This window comes from Symphalangus syndactylus, chromosome 10 (genome assembly GCF_028878055.3).
Source record: "Symphalangus syndactylus isolate Jambi chromosome 10, NHGRI_mSymSyn1-v2.1_pri, whole genome shotgun sequence".
Taxonomy (NCBI): domain Eukaryota; kingdom Metazoa; phylum Chordata; class Mammalia; order Primates; family Hylobatidae; genus Symphalangus; species Symphalangus syndactylus.
The window spans coordinates 63,281,475-63,298,931 of record NC_072432.2 but is presented as its reverse complement, the minus strand read 5'-3'; the positions used below and the strand labels follow the sequence as shown (position 1 = coordinate 63,298,931).

General features: G+C 41.0%; 1 protein-coding gene and 1 long non-coding RNA gene across 5 annotated transcripts in view; one reads left to right on the top strand and one right to left on the bottom strand.

Annotated features, from left to right (window-relative positions):
- PARM1 (prostate androgen-regulated mucin-like protein 1) overlaps positions 1-17,457 on the top strand; it is a 176,497-nt gene that overhangs the window by 35,907 nt on the left and 123,133 nt on the right. The window contains exon 1 of one of the 4 annotated variants that reach the window (XM_055297336.2): positions 14,440-14,771. The exons of 2 other annotated variants lie outside the window; for them this stretch is intronic. In XM_055297336.2, the coding sequence (XP_055153311.1) occupies positions 14,729-14,771 (43 nt within the window). In that variant the 5' untranslated portion in view covers positions 14,440-14,728. Of the gene's footprint in view, positions 1-14,439; positions 14,772-15,611; positions 15,634-17,457 lie in introns of those variants that run through there. One more of the 4 variants, XM_063611189.1, reaches the window with a different exon arrangement.
- LOC129492249 (uncharacterized) lies at positions 3,819-16,235 on the bottom strand. The gene is made up of 4 exons (XR_010114073.1): positions 15,957-16,235; positions 13,870-13,920; positions 4,591-4,697; positions 3,819-3,945 (listed from the first exon to the last, which is right to left on the bottom strand). It is a non-coding gene; the product is annotated as an uncharacterized lncRNA (long non-coding RNA).

Sequence of the window (17,457 nt, the reverse complement as noted above, 5' to 3'; positions counted from 1 at the left end):
AAGTGCACACTGGCGTGCCTTCAGTTAAAGGATATTTAATAATTTCTTTCATCCATTTCAAAATCTTCCAGAGTTGAAATATAAACTGAGTGCTCAATGGAATTTTGTAGGGGATCAACGATGGTAGAAGGTAGGAATAAGCGTTAGTTATTTACATCTTTAACTGTTATTCGCTCTATTTATTGAATCATTTAGAATATGATTCTAATTCAAGAAGGAAAATGCCTATAAAGGGGTTCTCAAAATACTTTATTTCCACAGAATTCCACAGCTCAATAATTAAGGCTCCAGAATTGGTCCAGCATGATCTGCAAGTCATACTTGATTCTTGCCTCTCCCTCAACTGCACATCGTGCCATTAGTTAATAGTCCTGTTGCTTTTAACCTTAAAATGTATCTCAGATCTGTTTTTTTCTATCTTGACTGCCACTGACCTATTCCAACCACCGTCAGCTTTTGTCAGAATGATTATCATTACCTTTCAAACGTGTGGCAGAAAAATATTTTAAGCTAAAATACTTTTTAAAATATTGATGTACTTTTTTCTTATCCTGTCTCCATTCAAACAAATTGATTCAGTTCTCACTGCCAGCTTGGAGGAGAGCAGCAGGGAGGAAAGAGTTGTGGAAGAGCAAAATATCAGAAATTGCTTGGAAATCTTCCAGGCCTTTGTTTCTAAACAGCTAATTCTTAAAGCAGAGAGAAAATTAGGGTATAGACAGCGTATTTAAGCCAGAATCATGATAGGAATATGATTTCCCCAAAACAAGAAATCCCCATTGTTAGAAGGATAGGTTGAATAGTGAGAATAGAGAGTTCTCAGGGTGTAAATGCAAAGGAGATCTGCAACCTACTTTGTCAGCACAGCCCCTATAGCAGTTGGAATACTTCAGTAATAAAATGACTGGTGGGAATCCAGGCAACTTTGCAAAGAATTCTATACTCGACCCTAGCAGATAGCCCTTGGATCTGAAGAGCCATATTACAGAGAATAACTTATTCTCAGAAGTAAACAGGGTTTCAGAATGAACAGATGACTCGATAACCAAATGCTATCACTTAAACTCCAAATTTTAGCATTGCATAAGATTCTGTAGCTATGGTTAATAAAAAATCCAGAAAGATAGGAGTAACTTATAATAACTAAGGTTAAAGTTTTCAACCAGTGTAATGAGATAGGAAGCTTAAATTAGAACTTGAGTTAGAGAAAGTAAACGAAAAACAAAAAAAAGAGGAAGAAAAAACAGGACTAAGAAAATACAAGGGACTTTCACTTCTATAAATATAGAGGCTTAGTTATTCTGAAAAACCATACCTACTGCTACAAAAGATCTTTAAGGTGCTGGATAAACTATTAGTTTTTATAAATAAACAGAAACACTTGAAAACAATCAAGGGAAATTTTTAGGGCTACCAAAAAGCGGGGAATGGAGCTGCAATTAGAGTGCCCAGCAGTTGTTGAAGCAGCAGATGCCCTAGGTTTAACAGCCACATGAGATACAAAAGATAAGGACTTACTTGGCTTCAATAAGTTGGAATAATGGAACTGAACTTGCATAAAGTCAGGGCCTTTGAGAAGTAGCTAGAGCTTAAATGAAAAGCTATGTCAGGAAAAAAATATGCCTGATGGTGAAAGGAGACATAGAAGGTAATTTGTAAAAAGCTCAGCTGAGCTCCATAGTGAAAAAGGAAACAAAACAAATAAGGAAAATAGTCTATCTCATAAATCAGAATCATAGCCCTAATGTCACATGGATTTGGAGTTTGAATATACACTAACTAGCTCAAGAAACCCCAAGCTAATAATTTGAAGTTGTTACAGGATTGAACTAATCCAGAACACGTAGCAAAATCAAATGGAAATCTCTAGAGCACAGGTAGATAAACTATGGCCAGCAGGCCAAATCTGTTTTTGTATAACCTGTGACCTCAGAATGGTTGGAAAAATGCAAAAAAATATTTAAAGACATCTGAAAATGATTTGAAATTCAAATTTCAGATTCTATAACAAAAATTGTATTGAAACAGAGCTACAGTCATTTCTTTATTGCTTGTGGCAAATTTCATACCACAACAGCAGTGTTAGTGTTGAGTAGTTGTGACAGAGACTGTGGCACTTTCATGGCTTCACACTGCTTCTCGGTGTACTACAAATCACAGTGAAAAATGCATAGGTTGGAAGCATTTTGAGTGTCACACGTATTGCCTTTGTTTTGTGCTACTATAACAAAATACTAGACACTCCGTAAATTATAACGAGCATGAATTTATTGGCACGTGTTTCTGGAGACTTAGGCCAAGATCAAGGAGCTGGCATTGTGTGAAGGCCTTCTTGTTGTGTCATCTCATGGCTAAGGGCAAAGGTGAGCACAACAGAGAGAAAGGGGTTGATCTTTTATATCAAACCCACTCTCATGATAATAATATTAATTCATTCACTTCACCCCCATGGCCTAATCATCTCTCATTAAGCCCCATCTCCCAACACAATGCATTAGGAATTGAAATTTCAATACATGCTCTTTAGAGGACACATTCAGCACATACCACCGCATTTTATCTTTTTTTTTTATTGTTACTGCATACGTATCTTGCCAAAATAAAACAAATAAGAAAATGAAGAGAAAAACAGATTTTGAATATCACATTTTTGAAATAGAATGGAAAGTAGATTATTTTGTTATCTAAATCAATTGTAAGCATTGTGTTTTATACATGTTATTACGTCGTTGTTACTTTAAAAGAATACAACATAGGTCTACGGTACCAGACTAAATGATTGCCACACTATCTTTGATGTACAATACTCCCTGAGTCAGAAAAATTTGAAACTTTAAAACACAATATCTCAGTAGATTTTTCCCACAAAAGTCTGAAATGAATCTTCAACCAAAGTAAGTTTCCAAGTAGTTTGGTTTTTAGTCAAGCAAGAAAAGTCATTTACCAGGTGCAAGTTAATTATATTTTATTCAATTGCAGCAACAATAACAACAAAAAAAAGATGTCCAAAGAAAGTAAACTTGTTTAGATTATTAATCTTTCTGTGAGAACAGTTGCTTAATAAGTTGAGGATGTTGGGAGTCAATTTTGGATAAATTAAGATAGAAGGAAAATAATTTCTAGTGTTTTTCTTTGGCTCTTGATGAGTTTACAGTTGTTACCAAACGCTATTCAGTTGTTGATGTTTATTTGATAATTTAATACTGACTTTGAAGTTAATAACATGAATTCATAGCCTCTATGAATGGTCTGAGTAAAACTGCAGTCAAGAATATTTTCAAAGTTGAGAAAACTCAAATTCAGTGTAATCTGAAGTGGAATCTACTAAAATGTGTAACAACTGATGCTAGCAAAAGTGTTCAGAAAAAAAGACAGTTGGACAAATTCATAAAGATTGTGAAAATATAAAGTGTTTAGAGGCAAGGGATATTTATCAAAACGCTCACAGAGTAGCAGGAAGGGCAAGAATGTGGTCGGGCCTCAAGGACAAGTGGAACCAGGGACTGGAATGCTACCAAGCCTTCTCCCATTTCTGGTTCTCTCTGAGAGTTGGGTTTCTCTATCTTATTTTAGACTAGCTTTTTCTACATGCTTGGGTGATTCACCAAAATGCCAGAACGTCATAACTTTGTTCCCAGAGAGCAACTATCAGTGACATTTTCTGGTTCCAAGTTTAAGAATTCTGAGAAAGTATACTGAATATAAAGAGTCTGGTGTCTACCCTATACCAGTCACCCATAGGGTAGGAGGCAGCCTCCATAGGAAAATAGCCACCACCATTGAAACTAGTTGCTTAAAGCAGAGGAAAGAACACTTACCTGAAGAAAGGGATACTCTAGGCAGTTAAAACAGTTGATGTCCTTCACAATTTTCTACGATATTTCTCTAAGCCAGCAGTTCTCAAAGTGTGGTTCACAAACTCCTAGGAGTCTGATCCTTTTAGGTCTGTGAAGTCAAAGCCATTTTCATAATATTACTAAGATGTTATTTATCTCTTTTTTTGCATTTTGATTTTTCCATTGATGCTACAAAAGCAATTGTGGATAAAACTTCTGGTGCTTTAACACAAATGTAGGCAGTGGCACCAAACTATACTAGCAGTCATTGTATTACTCACCACCATTCATGTCCTTATGAATGTCCTTAATGAAGCAGTAAAAATTCTTAGTTTTTATAAAATCTTGATCTTGAACACACATCTTTTTCATATAAATGAATGAAAAGTATGCATAAAGCATTTTTGCTGAATACCAAAGTAAGTGTATGTATGTGATGACTTGAATTGAAAACTAACCTAACCACTTTTTTATGAAACACTATTTTCACTTGAAAACATTATTAACAGACAAACTATGGTTATTTAGGCTTCAGTATTTGTGAGACATTTTCTCTATGAAGTTAGCATGTCATGTCAAACAAAACAAATGTGGCCAGATGCAGTGACTCACACCTGTAATCCCAGCACTTTGGGAGGCTGAGTCTGAAGGATTGCTCGAGCCCAGGAATTCAAGACCAGCCTGGGAAGCACACAGAGACCCCATCCCTACAAAACATTAAAAAAAAAAATTAGCTAGGCATGATGATGCACACCTGTAGTTCCAGCTACTCAGGAGGCTGAAGCAGGAAGTTCGAGGCTACAGTGAGCCATGATCATGCCACTGCACTCCATCCTGGATCCTGGGAGACAGAGCAAGACCCTGTCTCAAAAAAAAAAGAAAAGAAAAATAAATGAAAGAAAGGAAGAAGGGAAGGAAACAAGGAAGGAAGGAGGGAAGGAAGGAAGGAAGGAAGGAAATAAAGTAATTGACATTATTTGGTACCAATAAGATTCAAGCTTTCAAGGGAATATTAGAATTCTGGGAAACGTATTTTTTACTATTAGTTTGACAGTTTCCAACGATTAAAGATTTTTCTGATGATATACGTGAAGATGTTAACAAATGTGACTTTTTGATATTGTATAATGAAATATGTTAAAATTTGAATGAACTTGGTGAACCAATATTTTCTTTGTGACCAATGCATTATGATATAAAATCATGCATGGATAAAAGATATATTCAAGATATAATATAGATCAATGGATTTTAATTTGACAGAATATGAAAATTACACTGAAATGCTTTGGGATTCTGTATTGCAACAAACTTTTAAGAAACTACTGCTTGTTGAGTATTCATGTAGTATAAAAGAGGACAGATCACAATTATCTGAAGGGGATCTTAAAATGTTCCTTCAACCTAAATAAACAGTTTGGCCAGGAGTGGGAGGGCAGGTTCTTAATAAGTGTTAGGGGTATAAAGGGATCCTAAGACCAAAAAGGTTGAGAAATGCTACTCTAAACTACGCACATGTAAATTTCTAAGGATAAGGGACATTGTCAGTGTCTTTGAGTAGTAAGGAATCAATTCTTCCAAATATTACAGAAATATTTGGCATGATTTTACTATTTTTATTTTTTATTTACTAATTTTTATTTTTATTTAATTAATTAATTAATGTATTTTTGAGATGGAGTCTCACTCTGTCACCCAGGCTGGAGTGCACTGGTGTGATCTTGACTCACTGCAAACCCCGCCTCCCAGGTTCACCCCATTCTCCTGCCTCAGCCTCCCGAGTAGCTGGGACTACAGGCACCTGCCACCACGCCCACCTAATTTTTTTTTGTATTTTTAGTAGAGATGGAGTTTCACCATGTTAGCCAAGATGGTCTGGATCTCCTGACCTCATGATCCACCCACCTCAGACAGGTACTCACTCTGTTGTCAAGGCTGGAGTGCAGTAGCACTATCACAGGTCACTGCAGCCTCAGCCTCCTGGACTCAAGTGATTCTCTCATCTCAGCCTTCTGAGTAACTAGAACCACAGCACATATCACCACACCTGACTAATTTTTTTGTGTTTTGTAGAGTCAGGGTCTCCCTCTGTTGCCCAGGCTGGTCTTGAACTCCTGGGCTCAAGCAGTCCTCCCACCTTGGCCTCCCAAAGGGCTGGGATTACAGACATGAGCCACCATGCACAGTCTGATTTTACTATTAAAAACAATTTTTCAACATCACCATAATCATTGCTACCAAAAATAACAGCAAGTATTTGTTAAGAGTCTAACCTGTCTAGGTTCAATTCCAAATAATTTCCATGCATTTAATACTTAAAACAATGCTTTGAAGTAATGGATTATTATTAACACCTCCATTTCACAAATGGGGAAACCGAGGGTTAGAGGGATTAAGTAAGTTGCCTCAGGCCATGCAATCAGCAAGTTTCAAGCTTTCAACTACTACACAGTACTGTCAGTTGAGAAAGCCTCAGTAGCACTGTTTCTTACTTTTATATAACATATTCAGAGGCATGGCAAAAGACTAGGTCCAGATTCTAAAACTGCACTGTCCATTATGATTGCTACTAGCCACGTTTGGATTTTGAACACTCGAAATTGAGATGAATTCATGTCAGAATTGCAATTTACTACAAGTATAAAATATACACTAGAATTTGAAGATTTTGAATTTTTTTAATGTAAAATATCTCAATTTTTTATATTTATTACCTGTCAAAATAATATTTTAGATATATTAAAGCATATTATTAAAATTAACATAACTTAGTTTTACTTTTTTAAAATGTGTCTACTAGAAATTTTTAAATTTCTATATGGCTTGTAATTTATTTCTGTTGGATAGTACTGTATCAACTCAATTAAGTTTTACACTAGTTTAAATAGAAGATTTCATTATGTGCGTCACATCCAAGAAGGAGTTTCTTCCTTCCTGAAATATTGTCAGGGCTGTAAACCAAAAGGTATTTGAGACAGGTCTTCATCAGTTTAGAAGTTTATTTTGCCAAGGTTAGGGACATGACCATGACACAGCCTCAGGAGATCCTGAGATCATGTGCCCAAAGTAGTTCAGGACACGACTTGGTTTTACATGTTTTAGGGAGACAGAAGACATCAGTCAATACATGTAAGATGTACATTGTTTTGGTCCAGAAAAGCAGGACAACTTGAACTAGGAGCTTCCAAGGTCATAGGTGAATTCAAAGGTTTTCCAATTGGCAATTGGTTTAAAGAGTTGAGCCAAAGACCTGGAATCAATAGAAGGGAGTGTCTGGGTTAAGATAAGGGGTTGTGGAAACCAAGGTTCTTATTATGCAGATGAAGCCTCCATGTAGCAGGCTTCAGAGAAAATAGATTATAAATGTTTCTTATCAGACTTAAAGAGTCTGTTTTGTCAGTCTTAAGGTCTCCATTTTAAAGTTAATGATGATCGTCTATGCCTGAATTCCAAAGGGAGGAGGATTAATGAGGCATATCTGACCTCCATTTCCCATCATGGCCTGAACTAGTTTTTCCAGTTAACTTTGGAATCCCCTTGGCCAAGAGGAAGGGTCAGTTGGGTTAGTTGGGGAGCTTAGAATTTTATTTTTGGTTTAGAGGGCTTTATTCTTAATTAAAATAAAAATTACTGACACATGGTTTATTGTCCTCAAGTACCTCATGCAGCCTCAAACAATGTTATTTAAATCAGGGAAATTATCATGTTTCATCATACTCTTTTAAAACTGCCCCATTCAAGCAGATTTTCTTAACTGAGTTCCAAATTTACCCTTTTGCACATATTGCATTACTTCCTTTAATCTTTTTTGCCATTAAAATTAAAAGTTGGAGTAAAGAAGAGAAAAGCAAAGTAATGGGGAGAAGCGTGGCAGACCCAAAGAAAATATTTTGCAATGCCTCTTGGAGAGAGAAATAAAGCCAAGACAAAATATATCAAGGTCTTGAGGCTGCTGCATTTTTGCCTTTGGGAAGGAGGGCTAGGTGGGGAAGGGGCTGACAGAGATAGTTTAGAGCTTCCCACTGCAGCTCAGTTGTAGCAGGGGAGTGATTACTAAAGGTAGAGCCCAAGGCACATAGTTCTGTGTGTCAAGAAATACCCACAGCAGGTATTAATGTTTTCTTCTTGTATTTTATTTATTTTTTATTTTTTCTAAGACAGAGTTTTGCTCTTGTCGCCCAGGCTGGAGTGCAATGATGCGGTCTCAGCTCACTACAACCTCTACCTCCTGGGTTCAAGCGAGTCTCCCACCTTAGTCTCCCAAGTACCTGAGATTATAGGCATGTGCCACCACGCCTCGCTAATTTTTGTATTTTTAGTAGAGATGGGGTTTCACCATGTTGGCCAGGCTGGTATTGAACTCCCGACCTAAGGGGATCTACCCACTTCAGCCTCCCAAAGTGCTGGAATTACAGGTATAAGCCACCATATCCAGCCATTTTCTCCTTGTATTTTAGAACACCTAATTTTTTAATGTACTCCAAAACTTCTCCTCTAATAATGGCTGACATTTATTGGTACTTAGAACACACCTTGGCCGGGCGCAGTGGCTCACGCCTGTAATCCCAGCACTTTGGGAGACCAAGGCAGGTAGATCACGAGGTCAGGAGATCAAGACCATCCTGGCTAATGCGGTGAAACCCCGTCTCTACTAAAAATACAAAAAAATTAGCCGGGCGTGGTGGCGGGCGCCTGTAGTCCCAGCTACTCAGGAGGCTGAGGCAGGAGAATGGCGTGAACCCAGGAGACGGAGCTTGCAGTGAGCCGAGATTGCGCCACTCCACTCCAGCCTGGGCGACAGAGCGAGACTCCGTCTCAAAAAAAAAAAAGAACACACCAAGCCTCTCACATATATAATCCATTCAATCTTCCCTATAATGCCAGGAGGAAACTATCCTATGCTTGTACCACTATTATATTTTGGAAGCACAAAACTTGTCTGATTTCATAGGTTCATAGCTAGAGAGGAATTTTGCCTCACAATGAATTATACCTCAAGTCTCATCCATATCTGATTTTTATAATATTTCAATGAGACTGGATTTTATATGCTGGAATGGGTTAAGGCTTTTGGGGCTGTTGGGGTGGATGGAGTGAATGTATTTTGCCTGTGAGAGGACATGAATTTTGAGGCGGCCAAAGGGTGAAATGTTTTGAACTGAATGTGTCCCCCAAAATTTACATGCTGAAGCCCTAACCCCCAATAGACTATAGTTGAAGATAGGGCTTTAAGTAAGTAATTAAGGTTAAATGAGGTTATATAGATGGGACTCTAATCCAACAGGGCAGGTATCCTTATAAGAAGAGGAAGAGATACCAGGAGTGTGCACATACAGAGAAAAGGTCATATGAGAATATAGTGAGAAGACAGCCACCTACAAGACAAGGAGAGAGGTCTTACCAGAAACCAATACTGCCAGCACCTTTGAGACAGGAATAATACAGGGTGGTCGCAGTAGAAAAGAAAATTCCAGACAGCAGTTTTGCATGACTAGCAAAAGGAAACTGTTGAAATAGCTGCAGAAGCAAGGAACTGATAAGACCCTGAAAACCCAAGTATGGACCCAGCTGGCTAAGACCAACTGGATCCAACATGGCACTGGATTTGACCTAGATTTCTCCTAGGACCTCATTACATTATTGTTAACATTATCAATTACATACCCACCAGTGCCATGACAGTCCTGAGAACACCCATATTTGGTGTAAAAAAAATAGGTGGCACCACAGTTCTGAGAGATCTCTAACTTTTTCCAGGAATTTTAATGAATATTCCACCCCTTGGTTAAAGAAGCCCATAAAGACAGAAACTCCAAACTCCATCAAACAACTCTGTCAAACAAACTCCATCAAACAACTCTGTACCCCCACAATCCCCTTTCTTGAATATATGCTTTTCACTTTGCAATAAATCTCCTACTGTCACTATTTTCTGACTCATTCATGAATTCCTTCTTGCAATGGTGTCAAGAGCCTGAATACTGGTATCACCTTGGCCTTAGACATCCAACTTCCATAACATGGAAAAAACACATTTATGTTGTTTAAGCCACCTCGTTAGTGATGTTCTGTTATGGCATCCCTAGCAGACTGATACAGAAACAAAGGAATAGAGGTGCCAAGTAATTAATTAGAATCACTTAGTAGATGGCAGAGGGGATTAGGACCCAACCTCTAACCACCGCAGCTCTCTCAGCCAAGCTATTCTCTCACTTAAGCCAAGAGTCCAGATGAAACCATCTCATGATATCAAGAATCCAGAAATAATACTTCTATATTATCTAAAATATATTATCTAAAATTATAAAGTATAATATATTCAGGATGTAAAAATCTAAGTCAGCCAAGAGCAATTTTTTTGGTAAAATATTAAAAGTCCACACACGGCCGGGCGCGGTGGCTCACGCTTGTAATCCCAGCACTTTGGGAGGCCAAGGCGGGCGAATCACGAGGTCAGGAGATCGAGACCACGGTGAAACCCCGTCTCTACTAAAAATATAAAAAAAAAAAAAATTAGCCGGGCGTGGTGGCGGGCGCCTGTAGTCCCAGCTACTCGGAGAGGCTGAGGCAGGAGAATGGCGTGAACCCGGGAGGCGGAGCTTGCAGTGAGCCGAGATTGCGCCACTGAACTCCAGCCTGGGTGACAGAGCGAGACTCTGTCTCAAAAAAAAAAAAAAAAAAAAAAAAAAAAAAGTCCACACACTAAAAATTCATTTAAACAATGATCAAAAAAGAGTCAAAGTCAGTAAAAGCTAGATTTATCTGAGATTTTATCCCAGTGGAGTATTATAAAAGAACTAAGAATTCTACTAAAAAAAAATGGCTTTTTCTGTAAGTCATAACTAAAGGTTACATGCAAATTCCATCCCTGACCCCACTGAGGAGTACTAGTTTCCCTGCTATTATATCTCATTGCATCCCTTAGTTTCCTTCAAAGTTTTATTCTGTATAAGTACTTCTCAGTTTCTTACTTTGTAAAATTTGGATAATAATAGTATTTACGGAGAGAAAAGATAATTTTTCTCTCTACCCTTTATGAGTTCTAAGCTGGGATCCCCTATAACAAAAGACAGATTAACAACAACAAAAACCCCACAAAGTTATTAACATGTATATATATATATGAGATAGGGAATTAGTAATTTTCAAAGAGGTGACTTTGAATTCAAACTTAAATATCATCTTCAGCTGAAACAAAGAAAGAGTATGGGGGTAGGGGTGCAGTTACGAGGAAGTGACCAGGTAAAACATGGCAAACAAAGGTAAAGTTTGTTATGCATATTTAAGTTAGCGCCCTCTCCATTGATAAGAGTTTCCAGTAACTTAGTGCCATCCTTTTCTTCCTAGAACTCAGAGGAAGACATTTTTACAAATGAAAATTTCCTTTATAGATTTAAATTCACTCTACAAAAAGGGTGAATTTCCACTCTGTTCTCAGAGTTGCTCCTATAGCTGCTGTTTCTCAAACAAATACTTATACTGAAAAGGCATATTCTGAAGTGGCATATTCTGGTCTTCTACATTATCTATCTCACAAAGTTAGAGTATAGAAATGTAAACATATGACTGTACATAAAATGCTTGGAACAATTAATAAATTTTCATCATTATTATTGTAGCATTTAATATAATGTTATTGCATATGTCTTTGTGATTATTCATTCAATGTTTAACTCCCCGCTACTAGAAAATAAGTTTCCTGGTGCAGGGACAATTAGCCCCTGTGGCACACATCACAACGTTCCCTGCTATAGAGTTCTCGTCTCTATCCGAGCACACAAAAATAACATGCTTTCTTGCTTTCTTGAAGTTGGGCATGGCCACTGACTTGCCTTAGTCCATAAAATATGAACAGAAGTGTCACTTTTAGGTGGAAGATTTAAATACTTAATTCTCCACTTCTCTCTTTCCCTAACTCAGTGGATGTGAAACTGTTAGAGGTGGAAGTTATTCGAGTCACCGGCGGGGAATCAGTACAGGTCTGCAGCAACCTCAATTCTTGCTTCCGAAGAAAGAATACAATTGAGGGGCATAAGGCAGAATAAGAGACTGAGGCAAGTTTCAGAGCAAGAGTGGAAGTTAATTAAAAAGCTTTAGAGCAGCAAGAAAGGAAAGTACAGTTGGAAGAGGCCTAAGTGGGCATCTTGGAAGTCAAGTGCCCCATTTGACCTTGGACTTAGGGTTTTACATGCTGGCCTACTTCTGGCATCTTGCATTCCTTTAATGCCCCCAGAAGGTCATATACCAGTTAAACTGCATCTTAATGCACATGCTTGAGTTCAGTCGCCCACCTCCTGAGATCTTATTGGAAGCTGCTGATTACCAGTTTCATGTGTTCCCTATTTATGGGGGGATGGCCATTCTCTCGTGCCAGCTGTAACCAATTATTTTAGAGAGATAGTTAATAACTGCCTGGCCATCACATGATGGTTACCTGACTTTCCTGGTGGGGTGTGGGGAGAGCCCTCTGCTGCCCTACTCATGCCTGGCTAGCTACCTACTGTAACAAAAGCAGGTTTCGATATGGCGGTACAACACTGAATCCTGAGGACAGCTACTCTGAGGAGTAAACTGGATCCATAGCAGACTTTGATGAGCAAAAAAAAAAACCATTATTGCTTAAGCTTGGGATACTTTGGGCTGTTTTATTACAGCAGCATAACCTACACTACCCTGGCTATTACAACCATTATATTCCCATTGCCTAGCATAAGGGCTGGCACAAAATAAGTGATTAAATATGCTCTGACTAAATTAATTAATAAATTAAAATTTTTAATCAGCAATTAAAATGAACTATTTTAATCAAAGAAATTATTTCAACTCTATCCTGTGTACAATAGAAAAGTTTTGGAAATTTTCACTGATTGGTGTGTAGGGGTCATGATTCTTTGAGTACCAAACCATTATCTTAGATATCAAGGTTAGACCTGCACATGCTTTGCACTCCAGAAAGACTCCTTCAAGTTTTGTTGAATTTCAATTGAATAAATTTTTTCTGTGAAATGGCCTTCAAAAACCTTTATTTCTGCCATAGAGTCACTTACTTAACCTGCCCTATTTAAAGGGGCTAGTGCCTGATAGAATGTCACTGCATAACTCCATCTGTGTGTGGTCCCTGCATCCATGACAACCAAAACCCAGATGCAGAAATTGTTCATAATCACATAGATTACCCTAGAAACCGGAAGGACCTTGAAGTCAAAAGCATTCAGAGAACATGTTGAACAAATTGAATTTTCAGTTTATCTGGCCAGGGAGGATGGAGAGGGGGATGGGCACTTGGTTTGAGTATTTTTTGTTTCTCATTCCAACAGAAATTAATAGATTTACCAAAACAAAGAGAAAAAAATATGATCCAAATTTAATCTGGTTGTGGAAGTGTGAGCAAAATCTACAAGTGGTAGTGTGATAGAGTCAGGCAGAGGAATTGACCATAGCTCAGGCCTCCTAGAGTCAGCTTCTGGTATGTGAGAAAGAAGTGAGAACAGAGCCCATGGCATCTGAAGAAGATATTACAGAAAAAAGAAAGCTGTCTTCCAAGCAAATCATTTCTTTACAAAGGCTTGCTAACTCCTGCAGTGCCCCAGCTCTAGTGACTAGGGGACCAACAGGTTCATTAATAACAGAATTGGGAGAGAACCTGGCATCTGCTTTGATCGAAGTGTGAGAATTAAGCAATCCTAAAGTGTAGCAGGAGCAGGGAGGGAACTGAATGAAAGGTCAGTTCTAATCTGTAGGCTTTCGAGAAGCTCTGGGCTCTCGAGAGGGAATAGAGTACAGAGGCTGAGCGGGGTGCCTGGGCAGGCATCTTATCACTACTTGGCGAGTTATGTGAACTCGGGCAAGTTAAACTTCTCTGTGCTTCCACTTTCTCCCCTGAAAACAAGGATATAATCTCCAAGGATTGTTGTGATAACTAAACGACTTGGTTGATTCCTGAACAGCACGTTGTCCAGTGCCTAGCACATAGCAATCACTCAGGAAACGTCAGCCTTTGTTATTATGGGCCTAGTGCACAAACTATTCTTACCAGTTATGCGAACTTGAGAACATTGTCTCCTCTGTGCCTTCATTTTCTCACCTGTAAAATGGAATAATAATAATTCTTAGAAGGATTCATGAAACAACGCCTAGTAGGGTGTCTGGCTTAGTTATCCCAACTGACATTAGTATTTTCTTCTAGTAAGAAGCTGAATACAGCGGCAGACATCCTGGTTCAGGCCCCAGAAAACTCAGCCGGGTTGAATGTGGATGAGGGTTTAATGATGCACACGCAGAAGTGTTTGGAAAAACGAAGAAGGTCCTCATTCTTGGAACATGTGCCGGTTCTCCGAGGGAACTCCTAAAATGGCATTAGGTCACCTTTTTAAAGGCTGTAAGCTCATGTAAGAAAAGCTGAGCTAGATTCCTAAGAGCAGAGATGTGGTCACATTTCTTTGCATCCCTAGTTCCCAGCACAGTGCAAGGGGTGCAAACATTTGCTGAACCCAGGGTCTCGTGTCCTGACTGTCCAGCAGAGGCCGCTCTGGGCCGGGGCTCTCGGGACCTGAGGGCTGAGAGAAGGAAGGCCAGGGGGTGGCCCTGTCATCGCCGAGGGGCCGGGTGGGAGGGGTTTGGCAGCGGCAGGCGCGGCGGCGGCGGCGGAGGCGGTCCTGGGCTCGGCGGCTGGGATGGAGCAGAAGCGCGCGGAGCACCGGAGGGCACGCAGCTGACGGAGCTGCGCTGCGTTCGCCTCGTTTGCCTCGCGCCCTCCACTGAAGCTGTCCGCGCCTCCCGGCTCCCACCGCAGCCCACCCGGCAGAGGAGTCGCTACCAGCGCCCAGTGCGCTCTGTCAATCCGCAAACTCCCTGCTGCCCGCCCCGGGTTGTGTACCAAACACCAGGCTACCATGGTCTACAAGACTCTCTTCGCTCTTTGCATCTTAACTGCAGGTAATTGGCGCCATCCTCCCGGAAGGGCAGGTCGCGGGGTGGGCCCCAGTAGCGAGCGCGGAGTCGGGGCTGAAGCTAGGAGATCCGGCAGTGAGTCGCCGCGCGCCTCCGCGCCTCCGGGTGAGTGCGCAGGTGTGTGCGCACTTAGATTTGGGGTGATGTGCACCTTTGGCGGTCCCGAACCGTACCGAGGGAGGGGACTATGGGGTCCTTCCTGCCGCAGCCCGCGCCCGCACAAACTCCAGCTTTGTAGAACAGGTGGCTGGCTGAGCTGCGTGTTCGAACCCAGGGTGGGCAACACGGACTGCGCCTCAAGGTTTCTCTTTCTTCACCAGGGTTTCGGAGCGCACTCTGCCAAAGTACGGGACCAGACTTCTTGTTGCGGTTGGGCCCTGGAAGGGATGAAAAAGCCGGGGAAGTGGGGGTGGGAGGTTCGCATCTGGGAAGGCTTCAGCAGCGGCTGCGCGCCTGGCGGGGCTGGTTTGCTTTCTCGAGTCTTGGCGGTCTCTGATCTCCGGCGTCCCTTCCTAGTTATGCTTAGGATGATGTGGCACTAACAGCAGCGGCCTGGCCTTGGTCAGAGTCGCAATCGTCACTGGGGGTAGCAAGGCTACCTTCTGCCCCAGAGCTCCCCAAAAACGTATCCCATAGAAGAAACTATTAACTTGGCTAAACTAGCATCCTCTCCCCTACCCCGGCACCACCTCTGAAAGGCTTCGTAGGAGCCACTCTCGGATTTCGGGACCACAGACGGTGGCGACCTGTGGCAGCGGGAATGGGGAAGAGGGGAGCCAGACGACTGAGCTCGACTTGGCGGGGACCGGGGAGAGATTCAGAAAGACGCTTTGAATCTGGAGTTCAGGTACCTATTTTTTCCAGAAAATGTCTCCCGAAAAGGGACAACTGGCTGTGGATATGGTGCTGGTGGGAAAAGTAGCCCGACTGCGCGGCCACTGGCATTTTCAGTTTAAATGTGACCCAAAGTCACATAGCGCAAACCGATTCTACTCATGCTTTAGTCTGTATTTCTGCCCTCTTGAGTTCGTCGGGTTCCTACAATTGTGGACACGAGTCGTCGCAATCCCTTGAAAAGAAGCTAGCGGTTTTCAGGCAGCTCACAGTGGGTAATGCAGTTATAAGGAAAAGTTTCCCAACTTGAAACTATAGCGTATTTTCTCTACTTACTGAACGTCCGTCTGAGAAAACCCCTTTCGCGCTAGTATCTCGGCACGGTTTGGAGACGCGTCCGCCGACAGTTCCCGAATACTCGCAGGCGGCTTTGGCTGCCCAGCCTCGGGCTGAGCTGAGAGAGCCTGGGTCCGGCAGGTGTAATAGGCAGCGGAGCTCCCGGCTGGCTGCGGGTGGTAATTCCTGTAATCCTCAAAGCAGGAGATGCTTACGTAATGACACGGAAGGTACCTTTACTTCTCCTCACTCAAAAATCTTTTCTTGAGGTTCAGAAACCGTTGAGTGAGTCAGTAGAGAGGTTCGTTTGCAACTTTGATTTAGTGGCTTGTCTTGTTTATTTAATCATTTCCTTTTTTGAACAGCTCTGGCAGTTGTCAAAACCGGGATTAACCCTAACAAGCAGTGTATTGTAGCTTCCCCACCCCCACGCCAAGAAGCTTTTTTTTTTTTTTTTTTTTTAATTCAGCGTTACAGTTTAGCTCCGCTATTCCGGGAGGAATATCACCCTTGACCCACCGCTAGAGTGAGGAGACTGGTGGGCCAGGGACTGGCTGAGCACCACTCCTACCCCCACGCACTAATTAGGATCAGAACCCAGATGGTCACAGCCTTCCAACTGTGAGACTCGAGACTCAGGAAGACATACTGCCTCATTTCCCTAGTTATGCTTCGATGTGCACATCCCAAGCTGAAAATGATGAAGCTAATGGACGCTGCATTCCCCCTGAAGTTTGTGCCTCTGAAGGAATCTCTTTAAGACGTCAGTTTGTTGTTAGAGCTACTTTGCAATAAATCGTCTGAAAAAATAATATGAAAATTGGCATAAATACCTCATGAGATTCTTTGCACCTTAATTTTAAGGTGTTTTCAGAATGTAAAATATCATTTTTAAAGAAAAAAATAGACGTATTGGTAAAGAAGAAAGAGATGAGGGCTCTTGAAGTGAAAGTGGCACATGTGTTTTGGGGGCTTATCCCAGAACTCCCCTAGCAAATCTCTAGTTAGTTTCACCAGGCCTTGTGTCTTTTCTGTTTCCTTCTCGTTTTCCCCTTCTAGCCATAGGCTTCAACGATATTTCTGTAAAATTCTTAAGGTGATACTTTCTTGAGCCAGGAATAGCGTTAGGCAGGGGCCTATTTTTTGGCTCAACAAATCCTCTCAAAATATACATAGTATTTCCTCCAGCACATACAGTGGATACTTGCAAATATGTGTGCATCGTCAACAAGCCAACAAGGGTAGATCTCTACATTTATTCACTCGGGTATATATAAATATATTTATATATTTTTAGACAAAGGGTCTAGCTCTGTCACCTAGACTGGAGTGCAATGGCGCAATTCCAGCTCCACTGCAACCTTGGCCTCCCCATCCCCTTACCTCAGGCTCCTGAGTAGCTGGGACTACAGGCTCACACCACCATAGGCAGCTAAATTTTTTTATTTTTTGTAGATATGGGGGGTATTCCTATGTTGCCCAGGTTGGTCTTGAACTCCTG